At 46.9% G+C, this 13,186-nt stretch overlaps 1 protein-coding gene across 4 annotated transcripts in view; it reads right to left on the bottom strand.

The window, feature by feature from the left end:
* Positions 1-13,186, bottom strand: part of CTIF (cap binding complex dependent translation initiation factor) — a 114,201-nt gene that overhangs the window by 89,677 nt on the left and 11,338 nt on the right. For 2 of the 4 annotated variants that reach the window (XM_086479859.1, XM_086479860.1), the window contains exons 3-6: positions 12,995-13,004; positions 6,263-6,336; positions 5,237-5,341; positions 1,689-1,764 (exon numbers count right to left, since the gene is read on the bottom strand). In XM_086479859.1, the coding sequence (XP_086335985.1) occupies positions 1,689-1,764; positions 5,237-5,341; positions 6,263-6,336; positions 12,995-13,004 (265 nt within the window). Of the gene's footprint in view, positions 1-1,688; positions 1,765-5,236; positions 5,342-6,262; positions 6,337-10,644; positions 10,768-12,994; positions 13,005-13,186 lie in introns of all 4 variants that reach the window. The other 2 variants (XM_086479861.1, XM_086479857.1) reach the window with 2 other exon arrangements.

The following is a 13,186-nucleotide window of genomic DNA, read 5'->3' as shown; positions in this document are numbered from 1 at the left end:
GGCCCCACGCACTGTGCTCCACAGAGCCGTTTGAAACAAGGGATAAAGACCAGCAAAATCACTGTTGGCGTTGCATGACTGCATTCAAATCCAGTTAACAATGACATGTCAGGATTAAACCAGCTGCCTGCAAGTATTTCGCTTGTCAACACCGAACAAGATAAATCCTCACCCAGAACTACCCGGCTCCTAGTTCCCACATGCACATATTACTGTACATGCCTAGGTAAGTGCGTCTCCAAAATTACGCTGCGTTGCATGAGTCTGCCCAGAGGCACAAACAAAACACCAAATCCAGCATTCCCATTAGTCCTTCCAGCTTAGAGGTGCCACACTAACAATTAAGCTAGATATTAAGACATATATATTGAAATTAATTCACTGGAGTCAATGGACTCAACCTGGTATTAGGACAGGATGAGATGACAAACCGGTGTTAGGACAGGATAAGATGACAACCAGACCAGGAGGACCTGGCTTACTTAATAGCTGTTGATTAGAAAAGAAGTTAAACACTAGAGAAGAAAGTCATCTCCTCACATCAAAGATGGTTTGGCTCCTCATTTCCAATTATTCCCCAGGGAAAATAAACTTATTTTGCAGAATTACCGGGGTCTGTATCAGCCGAACCTGATGTTTTCGCCCTGTGACCTAAAGTCCAGACATACTGAGCATGGAAGAGACTGAGCAGAAAGCAGCTGCAGGCAGCGCTCCTCCCTGCTAAAGTCAGCAGCACTTCTCCACTCCTTCCACTGGTTCACGTATTTATTGCCAGCTAGCTCACCCAAAAGAAATAGTAAGGCAGATCACATGGTCTGCAGCATGAGCAAAGCTTTTCCTCACATGATGCATGAGCAAGAAGCTCAGTGAGCTCTTTGCTCGGTGCTGAAAAGGGTAACGCTACTCTAGCATATGACACGTCTCTACCCTTCCCTCTGGAGGCAAAGGGGAGACTTCAGCAAAAACATGCTGAGCATCCTCAGAAACTTGCCCAGCTCAGGACACTCAGTTCTTTTCAGGACCAGGGCTCCGGAAAGTGAAAAATTGTATGATGCTGACAAATTGACCTATTCAACTGGACTTTTTAACTGAGGGTCTCATCCTGCCATTCCCCAACATCAGAGCATCAAAGGTCATTTAAACCAGAACTACTGGAACTGGGCTACAAAGACAGATCTGGAGAAGGAAGAGGCTGGAGGAAACATACAAGTGTAACATACTGCAAATGAAAACATACTGCACATAAACATACACACCCCCCCATATAAACATACACACACCCCACAGGGGAAACATCTGGGTGAGCACACCATCGCTGCTGGCTTCCTGGAAGCTATTTATTTTGGAGCTGTCAGAAGGGTCGATGCTTCCCAGAATCTCCTTTCATACAACATACGAGCCCTGTGTACACGTACGTATGTACATATGTATGTACATACATAGTGTCCTCAGTGTTTCACATCCCAACGAAGTCTACGTGGTTACTGCCCTTGCCCAGCACTAAGGTCCACAGCAAGGCTTGCTGAAACCACAGGCATAATCCTCCATCGCAAACCGCACAGGACCACAGCTCAGCGCATCCAGCCCAGAAGCTTTCCCACTTCTGGAGAGGGTTTCCTAAGGAAAGGTAAAGCCAGGAGCTGCTGGTCTCCACCATACCATGGTCAGGAGATGTCCTCATCACCTACCTGCCACACTGGAAGGACTTTCTCTATGTCGTTCAAGTTGATGCTGTCACCATCCTCGTATTTCCCTTTTCCAAGCCTGTGGCAAGAAGAAAACAAACAAAACCACGTGAAACCTCGGTGGAGCCAAAGTTAATTTTCTGTCATGGCACATGGGGAAGATTAGTTCGTACTGCAAATGACCCTCATGAAGACAAAGAGGCTCTCTGAAGTGAGTATGCTGTGCCTCCAAAACACTCCCATGCGGGCACAAAGCCGTTAATACAAAATTAAATGTTTTTCTCAGTCGTCTCCACCTGCACCATCTGCCCCAGCATTCGAACGCTCTTGGTAATAGTAGCAGCGAGAAAACCAAAGGCAGTCCTGGGGAGCAGCGTTGCATGATTTAATTCCCAGACCAAGCAAAACCGAAAGCACAGCCCACCTGCAAAAAACAAATGAGGATACAAAAATACAACGAAAAATGTCTCCTTTGAAGCACTGCTCATTTGCTGGTCTCCACGGCAGCTCCTGTTTCCCTGCTGGGAAAGGTGTCGGCAAACAAGCACAAACACACACCTCAGACAGCAAACTGCAACGGATATAAATACAAACATACAATCTGAAATGCAAAAAAATTGGGGTGAGAAGCCAAGCACTGAGAGACCAAACACATAGCTGGCAGCTGAATAACTTTCTTGTACCAAGAAAGGAAAAAAAAAAAAACATCCAAAGATAATTACTAGCTGGATGCAGACAGTTTGTAATGATACAGAAGAAGAAAAAATGGTCAATAAGTATCATCCTTCTGCATTTAAAAACAATTGAGGCGATTTGTTTTTATTATGCAAGAATGACAGTGTATTTTTTTGTCAATTACTGACAGGATATTGTCAAACAACATATACTAGAAACTTTGATAGCAGCAGACTCAGGTAATCAGTGCCTACAAGTCAGAGAACAACAGATCTTGGTGGAATTACAGCAAATGGAGGGGAAAAAAAAAAAAAATCAAGAAAAATGGCACGTGCTAAAGCACCAGGCTCAAAAATCAGAATGCCGAGTGGAAATACTTAATTTAATTAACACCCTAACTGATTTATGGGAAATCAGAGGTGTTCAACAAGTGACTTGCCCTCATAGATGAAACAGCGACTTTGATTTACCAAGGCAAAAATAGTGTATGTGCGTAGATACATAAAATATATACCAAAAAAAACCCATTTGCTTTTATATATACGAGAAAAATTGAGTCAAACATTTGGGGACAAGTAATACTAGCCGCAGGTACAGAACAGGCAAGCATATCGCAGGAAAAGGTTATCTGAAAAGGATGGGGACTGTCCCAGGATGGACGTCTGATGCTGGACTGTGGCACAAAGGCAGGGGACGAGGAGGCACGGATTAGGGGGTGAAGGCAGCCTTCCTCTACAGGCAGCACGGCTGAGCTGAACTACAGGACTGCAGGCAGCTTTGGCAGTCACGTTTCAACGAGGTGGTAGAGAAATTTCTTAAGAGTATGGGGAAAAATAAAGTCATACACCAGCTTGGGAGATACCTGGAACGAAGAGAAAATATCAGCTACAACAGGTTGTTTGAACGGGAAGAGCAAAAGCACAGCAAGGGCCAACGCTGGAAATTAAAGTCAGACAAATTCAGGTCAGAAATGAGGTACAGTTCCCCGGTTTTCCTGAGCCACTCCACTTTGACTATTCAGCACACCACCAAACTCAGTATCTTCCAATAAAATCAGATGACTTTCTGGAGGAAAATGCTTCAGCCGAGCAAAAGACATTAGAGGTCAATCAACTGGATGCAACCACATGGCCAACCTTGGGGCAAGTGATGGGACTAAGGAATAAAATGGTCCCTTTGGTATCCACAGCACAGAAAACACATCCTGAAGAGCATCTTTCCTTCTTCTTCTGTTAATTTTTTCACTGCACAGCTAGCATGTTAAGACCCCCCCACTCAAGCAAGAGGAAAAATGCCTAGCTGGCATGTGGAGATTCTTGGGAGGTTCAGCCAGGTGAATCATGCTCAGCACAGATTCAGCACGGAGAGCTGATGAATGCACAACAGGGACAACTTTAAAAGTTAACAGATGAAACCAATTTTGTCTGTGCTTCCTCTATTCTAGCGCCCTACTCGTGTGACTCGCATTTTAGGAGACGCACTGCTTGTGCTGACAGCATTTGTTTAATTTTTCTGCTAATTCTCACTTCCTTCTCACAGCTGTAATATTTAGGAGTGATTAAATATCTCACCTCCATACTGCCTGCTCTTCTGCTTGCACCCTGGGCATTCGCAGCATACCAGGCATACGGAGGCAGACCACAAAACAGACCCTGCTGTATCCTCCCTATACGTAGCAGGTGTTGCTGGTAGTGACATCAAACACGGGGCACATTTTATCTTATTTTGCAGAGGGAGCATGCTACATCTTATTTTACTGGGGGCCCTTCATCTCATTTTTGAAAACTACCCATAAAAATGTGAGTAAAAATAACTAAGGCACTTAGTGACTTAGAAATTTAGTGTCACATGTTCCAAATATTCTGGAAATGACTGTTTATATACCTGCAGTAAATAATTAGAGTGCAGAAAAAAAAAGCCTTATACAGTCGTGTGAGTCTGCCTGTCACTATATGGTACAGGAGCCTCCTGCAGATGCTGAACCTGGGCTGGGGTGAGATTCCTAGCCTGGTGTTTCTAAACAAGGTGTGCAACCTGCGCATATGGCATCGGCCTGTCCTTTGGCAAAACCAACTTACCAACAGAAAAACTTCTCTGAGAGAGGACTTCCACCCCTACATACAATACGGCAATGAGAAGTCACCTGCAATCTTCTCAACCCCACCTTTCAGACCCGTTCTGGCTTTTTTCCTTCCTCTATGCCCTGAACAATAAGGAGAGGAAAACACAAACTACGATTGTTCCTCAGCCTGGAGAGAATCTGCAGAGAAACTGTGATGTCCATCTAAGCAAGATCTGTGACCCACTTTGTGCCACTGCGCATTTATTTGGCTTGACCAACCAACAACTAAAGAGGAATCCAGCAATACCGTGGAAGGCCCTGGAGGCTGTCACCACCAAAAGGAGCTGTTTAATGTTTTCACATGTTTTACAGCTAGCAGATGGGGGAGGAACACTTGGATCTACATGGATCACAATGACGCTCTCTCCTTCCCTGAAGTCTTACTGGCGACAACAGCAGAAGCCCTGTCAGTCATGGGAACTGTAATCAGAGTACTAAGCCAGGATCCCTCCTCCAGCATTCAGAGATGTTTACATCTAGGAGACCTGGATCTAGAAGACTTGTATCCAGCATGATTTAAAGACTGAACTCTACCAAACAATGCAAAATACAGTGAGCAACTCTGCTCCGGCCCAGAACTGGATGATACAACAGCCAGATAGACTGATCGTGGCATCCTTAAACCCCACACGTGCTCCAGCGCCTCTTCCCCATGTCCTCCACACGATCCATGCCACCAAGCTGGCATTTCTGCAGCAAGGAAGAAGTTAAGAGACCTTCCTGGAAAGCACGGTATCACACAGACGGCACTCACCCTTCTCTGTCTATGTGAGGCAACGGGTGTTTGGAGGTGTTTCGCAGCTTCCTGTGAAACTGGGTGAAATCTAGTTTTTCAGGCTGCAAATCCCACGTCGCACCACTAGGAGAGAAAAACAGTGAAAAACGAAGAAAGCAAGCCCACTACCAATTAAACACCACCGAGCTGAAGAGCAGAGGGCACTCTGGAGCCTGCAGCTGAGGAAAGCTGGTACTTCTGGAAGCATCAGTCCCTGCTGCAGAACACACAGATGCGGGCCTCCAACCTTCATGTTGCTGCATCACCTTTTTTTTTTCATTTCTTCTGGGTTTGGTTTTTTTTTTTTTTTGAGATGCTGAGCTCCTGTTGCTTGCACTAAACTGCTAGTTTTGAAGTATGATGCAAGCATGATGCAGCACACAGCTTGAAAGCTATACTTGGTCTCTGTATCAAAGGCGTATTGCAACAGGTCGTGGCCTGGTCCACACAACGGAGATGTCCTCTCTGGTCCTGCACAACCTGCCCGCTCCAATGGCCTGGAGCAAGTCCACGGTGGAAACCCAACTTCTTGCAGTGCTCCAGGCACAGAGAGAGATGCATAAAACTGGACAGAAAGCGTAATTCACCACTTTCCCCACGCTGAAGCAGCAGCTGAAGAGCTCTTCCCAGCAGCTGCAAAGCCAACACATGATTGCACCTCCAGTTAACGGAAGAGTAAAACCCTGGAGCAGTAGCTCAGAGCTGCTTCAGGTCTGGCCTGTGCAGCTCTTGGATGATTACCAATAATCACATCAGTACTGGTTTCAGATGTTTGGACTGCAAACCCATCCAGCGGCCTCTCCTAAGCACGTAGGATGCTTTAAGTAGATCAATTGTGTTTAGTGCTGCAGGCTAAATGGGGATGGGGAGGAGGAGGAGGAGCAGCGACGTGAGCATCAGCAGGGTACTCACTGGTGCATGGGTACCGGCAGGATGGACACACGGGCAAAGGCCAAGAGAGGGCCCAGTCCATCTCTCTCGTAAAGCATTTTAAAACTGTCTTACCTGAAGGAGTCAAAGGTGTTGGCAGCCCAGATGTCTGTGCCCAGCATGTCAAGGGAGCTCTCCTTGTTGCCATTCTAGGAGGGAGGGAAAGGTGGTTACTTGCCAGAAGGCACACGGCGCTATCCGGACCACGACACAGCCCGGCACAGCCTCTCCTACCGCCAGCCACAGAGGTGTCCTGGCTCTGCACGTGGGCTCCTCCGCTCCTGCGTGAATCTGCAATGCAGAGTCCCGCCCTTGCCCACTGCAAGAGCGCACCGTGAGGGCAAGGAGTGACACAGTTTCAGCCTTGGGGACACAAAGCTGTGGGCAACACAGAGCTGACAACCTGTAGGCTCAGCTCTGACTCCAGCCCTGTCCTCCTACCCCAACATCCACAACCCCCAAGACCCACCAAGGTCCAGCGGGCAGGTTGACATCCCAGCCATGAAGACAATTCAGCTTCAGAGTGACAGACCAGTTGAGTTGGGAAGGGACCTCTGAAGCTCACCTGGTCCAGCCCTCCTGCTCAAGCAGGGCCACCTACAACCCACTGCCCAGGACCACATTCATATGTCCAAGGATGGAGGTACTCTTCACCAACAGCTACCAGACCCTCCTGTCACCACTAAGGATGGGCAAACCCATCCTGCTTCTTTAGGGAGTCACGGTGGCATGACTTCTCCTTGCTCTAACAACAGGTGAGGGGTGTCAGAACCCTGCACCGTGCCACTCCTGCCATGCACACCAGCAAATGAGTTCACGCGGTTATTCTAGTACACTTCCCACCAACGCTAAGGGGATGGTTCCTTCCCCTGAGAAGCAAAAGCATCACAGTATAATCACGTAAGAATTATGAGAAGCATCCAGCAAACTGCAAAAGACCTTGAATTTTCCTGTGCAGCTGCTTTTGGCAAAACGGACGACCCGAAGCAAGAGCATCTAAAGCAAAGACCTCACACTCAGCCTTCATGGCCCCTTTACAGACATCAGCCTACACACGTCCTCCCTGCAGCGAGAGGGCTGCCCCCTCCACCCTTTACGGGCAAAGAAGTAAAGCAGTTGGATTTTTGCCATTTAAGACCATTCAAGAAATCAGACTTGACCCAGACTCATCTGGGATGGACACGTAAATGCATTACAAACAGGCGAATCCCATATTACAAATTTTCCCCCAAAATTTCTTACATATATTCAGATTATTCATAATCTTGCACGTACTCAGATTATTTAAGAATTTCAGATGAAATGGTCCCACTCTGGTGAAACATGTGCTGGAGAAGGTGGCTTCCACATATTCCCCATCCTACAATTTCTACCATTTTCAAGTATTATCAATAATAACCGAGACACTAAAAACTCATTGAAAATGTGACCATTTCTTAATGAAGTCCCAGACCTCAATCTGACCATAAAGTGAGGAATCTCTTCCCAACGAGCAGGACGCACATACTTAGTGCACACTACAGCTGGTCACGTTTTGCAGCCGTTTCCAGTACAACAACCAATTTAGACACCACATGCTCCAAATGCAGCCACATTGCTCCCTTTTTTGTCTCTTCCAAGGTGTCTATGGATTATGATTTCAACCTCCAGGGATCTGCAGGTCAATATATCTCTGCGCAGAAACAAACTACCAGAAATACGTAAAATTCTCACAATCAGTTATGGAAGCAGAGCTTTTTATTTTAGGCAAATGTAAGCGAAATTTTCTCCCATCAAGAAGATAAATTAGCTTTCTAAATGCTTAAAAACATGAGTATAATGAAAATATACGTGCAGGTCTCTATAGAGCTGTCACCCAAAGAAGAGGTACTTCTTGCAGACAGATCCATTTCTCTTTCTGTTTCCTATGGCATTGGGAAATTTTAAGCACTTGTCAAAGAGCCAGCTACAATAGGATTTCCTAAGAGTAAAGTATTTGGGCTCAGGGAGGAAGACTGGGAACACGCAGTCCATTGCAACGAGGCTGAGACAAATCAGCAACAAAGATATTAAATAGCAAAAATTTAAGATAAAGTGGGTTCCTAATGCAACAGGTTGCACCCTAAAAGTGTTGCCCAAATTCAGCGCGGTACAGGGCTTCTGAAGACCCCCTCCTTGAGCCCTGAAGCAAAGCACCTAGCAATTACCCTCTGACACTTGGCTTGGAATTTGTTTGGGTGGGGGTGGCACTGCCACCTCCTAACCCATGGAGCAAGCAGAGGCAGCACAAGCTGTCCCACCCAGCTCCCCTGCATCTCCTCGGCACATCAGCTCATCGACGCTTCACCGGTGAGCACAGGCAGGTCAGCCCCAGCACTAATCTGGGCAATTAGGGGAAATCACGGCGGTGGTTCAGGTGGTGCGGGAGGTCAGATGGGCGCAAGCTTCTAGGCACCAGTTGGACGCTCCTACCCAAACTGGGCTGCAACTCCTTATCCTCCTAGACGATGTCACCATGACCTCTCAGAGATGCTCCAAGCATTAGCCAGACTCCATAAAGACGGCGCCAGGGCCAAACGATAATGCAACCCGTCATTAAGTTGTGAGCCACTAATAGTCCTTTCAAGACGTCCTTTTGGCCTTCAACGACCTGTCTTTATGACCGGTTTCTGTCTTGACTCACGAGGCAGGGACCAGGCTTGCTGCCCAAGGGAACCTGCGCTGCAGCGTGTTTACTAAAATGCTCACAGCACGGTACCAAGACTTCATAATAAGACTTTAAAAAAGCCAATCCTGAAGTCCGGGGACGAAAAACAAAATAAAAGCGCGTATTTAAGAAAAGAAGTCAGTTCCCCCAGGACTACAGTTACAACCATAAGCAGTTTTAATGTGAAGCTCCCAATGACCCAACCCTCAGCTTTAGGTAATCATTTCCACTGCAAAGGGGTTAGTACTGCTGAAAATTAATTAAGCCACCAGGAATGATGATTGAGAGACACACTGACAAGAATAACATCAATACTCAGAGCGATCAGAGATCCGGTAGAGCAGATCCTACACGCAGTATGGTTTAAATGCACGTCCATAACCACTGTCCTCCAGCCCCTGTGAGCACACATCATCTCCATCCACCGCCGCCCAACCCCTGCAGCTGCCCACACAAACAGAGGGATGGACCACGCCACCAGCCACGTGGACTCTGACTGTTTACCCATGCATGCAGCTTCAGCAAATTCCCCACAAATTCAGCATTTGCATGCACACAGCAGCTTTTCAAAGCCCAGCTCAGCATCCCACCGGTTCCTCTCGCCACTCCTCATTACCAACCTCCAGCAAACCACTACAAACACAAAAACATGCTCTTCATCACACGATTGCGACAGCGTTAGCTCATCGCTGTGCTTGGCATTCATAGAACAATGCCAAGTGGTTGGCTGTGACCGTGGTATAAATTCAGGGATTATCTTGCGTCACGTGCTACTTCTTAAGCATTTTTTAATTCTACATTTGGGAAGATTCCCCCACTTGCCTCCTTCTCAGCTGCCTACATTTTGGCAGAAAACAAAACAGATAGATAGACACTTAACTGCTCCAATTAAAGGTCTCCCTGTTGAAAACTGCAATTTTTTGTAAGAAAAATATAGACATTCTGAGGAAGACAATATTATCCCTGCTCAAAGCAAGAAGAATAGGCTGACTCTTGTTCCCACCAGAAAGGACCATCACTTTCCAGCAACATCGCGGTTCTGTGGGTCCTCTCCCATGACAGCATGGCTCAGGAGGACAGACTATTTCCTCAGGCTCTCCAGGATGGATGAGAAAGACGAGGGCTTTCACCTCTGGCCCCAAACATCCCAGAGTCTGTCCTCCACTTCTGGCACCACCAGTGCTGACTTGTGCAGAAGTAAAGCCACTAAAACACATGGAAGAGGTCCCTCATCTGAGTTCAAGAAATGGACCTCAAACCAAATCAAAAGCAAATTCTTAAGAGTCTTTTGCAAGGCAGGAAGGTAACTTCCCATCTAGCCCTGCTGATGGCTCCCACAGAAAGCAGCCGGACTCAAGGTCACCATTTAACACCATCTATGTGGTGTCCACTCACATATCAACTTCTAATGAAGATGCCAAAAAATAATTACAGATGTCTCTTAATTTTCCAAAATTAAAATACTCCAAGACTTCAAATAAAGAAAAAAACCTAATTTCCCTTGCACTAAACCAGCTGACTAGGGACTTCTTTCCCAAGATTAAGGCACTCAGCGTGCCTCAACCGACTTCTTGAGGCTGAAGGACAGCTACAGCCCTCAGCAGCCAGGTCACACATTATGTGTGAACGAAGTAGGTGTCTGAGGTGTCCTTCATAATCGACGTGCACTCACACCCTACGTGTAGACACACACCACACACGTTGTTAGGAGGGTGCCTCTGATAAACAACAAGCAAGGGACACGACTTCAGCACGTTGCTACCAGGTATACCTTGGTCGATTGCCTGAACTGGCTGCTTCTCCCATGGCTGCCAGACCTGGATCCAGACTCACGCCTGGAGCCCAACCCCGGCTGGGATCCTGCGCTCCCACTGCTGCTGTGATCCCACTCTTCCTGGAAACAACAAACAGCTTGCTTTAGTCAAGGGCAACGCTGTCCCACACCCACAGAACCCACCAAGCTGGTGAGCCAGGAGAGCTCCAGCTCCCAGACCGCACAAGCACCTACAGAACCATGACCATGCTCAACGCCCTCATTTTGGCGCTTTCTCAGAGTCCTTTAACACAGGCTACTTACACATTGCAAAGGGATGACGTTGTGGGAGGCTTCAATGAGGGCAAGGTTTGGTTCTAGTGCTCTAGTCTATGCATGGGGAAAAAACAATACTTACCTCCTCCATCTTCAAGAGGTTTAATTGTGTATATGCAGCAACCCCACATCCTCTAAAACTGCTTAAGGGCATTTGGACAATGCCCTTCACAACATGATTTAACTTTTGGTCAGCCTGGAATTGGTCAGGCAGTTGGACAGGATGATTGTTGCAGGCCCCTTCCAACTGAAATAGTCCTGTCCTATTCTATTCTAGTCCTGTAATTCCCCTCCCAAGCCCAAATCAGCTTCTCAGTTTTTCCCTCTGCTTAGCCCACCGTTGGAGTCCAGCTACTCACATACCTGAAAACGCCTGGAGTTCACCAGGAGACGCATTACACAAATAACCATTTTTGCCTATTAATGAGCCATCCCCAGTGTTCTCCTTTATTCTCCTAACACTTGTTCTGCTGTCAAGCAACCTGCAGGTTTCTTGTTCAGCCACCCTCAGGGCATGATGAGTCATCTGAAAACCAGAGTAACTCACCCAACCAGCCCTATCTACCCAAATATCCCATAAGGTGCTTGCGGGGAAAGGTGGGTATTGTCACTGTAATTGCTCCAAAAGCTTTGCTCAGAGGCTTGGGAAAGACCTTTGAAGTGACATAAGATGATTAAAAAACCATGAAATCACAGAGTGCAGAATATTGAACTCTTTCAAGTACTCTGAAAATCTGGGAAATACAAAGTGGGGGATGCATTTTAACACGGGTGTGAGAGCTAACACTTAAAGAGGGCTTCTCAGGTCTCAGACACCCTCACAGGGCTACACAAGGCCCTGAGGACCCTGCCACGAGCTAAGACAATGGCAGAGCCACCTTGGCCTTCAAGAGCCAAAAGGATTCACCAGCAAAGCAAGGGATGAACTCCTCTCTGCACACAACAGCCAAGTTCAGGTCACTAATTTGGGGGCGCAGACCAGGTCCCAGCTCCACCACTGCGACCCGGGTTGGATGGAGCAGGGAGACAGCTGCATAGCAGACCCCTAAGCTACCTAAGGTGATGCTACCCAGTGGTCCAGCATGAACCTTAGCGCACGCGAAACATGTTAGTATTTACCCAACATGAAGAACTGGAAGCAAAACCCATCAGTACTGGTTTCTGCGTTGCTCCAGCTGCACATCCTCCATTCTCAAACCTAGCAAGTCTCAAGCAAGCTCAAATATATTGTGGTTGCTCTAGCCTAAAATCAGGACCGACTTCAAAAGAGGAGGTCAACTGGTTTTCAAGATGTATATAGATGAAATTTGAGAGGTTGTGGCTATCCCCACTACATGTTAAAACAACGGTAGAAAGCACCTTCTTCTCTCCTCACTACACTGTGGCCCGAATCTCCCGATGTCTGAGAAATACTGAGAGACACAAAGTTAAGGTAGTCGTTAAACTGGGGGGAAAAAAACTTGATTGATGCCACTTGTGAGACATGGGGGCCTGGTGGCCACTTTGGGAAGCCTTGGGGAACAGCCAGTCTTGCAGGCATCCTGAGAAGTGAGAAATACCTCATCTGATGCGGGAAAAGACGCGCACCACCTGAAAAAGTGGTTGGGAGAAACGAACCTTTACCACCTAGATGTTCAAAGGATTAATTACCAGTTTGCTGTATCCTAACATCCTAACGGAACACCTTGTTCATGAATTTACGAAAAACTTCCGTGCCAAATGCTACAACGGGACCAAGTCAGCATATGCACCCTTTGCTTTAAAAGACACACTGAAAATAAGCATCGCCATTCGGTTATATTCAGTTGACCCAACTCTTGGTCACAGTTGCCTGCAGACAACACGAGGTTTTGCAAATTCCAGAAATCCAGCTGGCCACAATAAAACCCTTGTGAGAAACGGGGAGATTTGCACCACCACGCACCAACATCCAAACTCACCAAGACAAGCCGGTGGATACGGCATGAACCAGTTAGGTAAAAATCGCAGACACCCTTTCACAAAACCAGCTTGTCTCCTGGCTCTAACTCACGGCCTGGGGTCTTCTCCCTGTTCGTGTTGCTTATCTGTATCACACCCTATTAATATTGATATTTAAAATAAAATTATTTTAAAAATAAAAATGGTTGAAACTTCTGTCGAAGCTGAAACAGTCCAACCAAGTATGGCCTAAATACATGCGTGTTCAAACTCACCAGCACAGTCAAGCTCAACATTTCCCCCA

This window comes from Leptosomus discolor, chromosome Z (assembly GCF_034619465.1).
Source record: "Leptosomus discolor isolate bLepDis1 chromosome Z, bLepDis1.hap2, whole genome shotgun sequence".
NCBI classification, from domain to species: Eukaryota; Metazoa; Chordata; class Aves; order Leptosomiformes; family Leptosomidae; genus Leptosomus; species Leptosomus discolor.
This window is presented reverse-complemented; position numbering and strand designations above follow the sequence as displayed.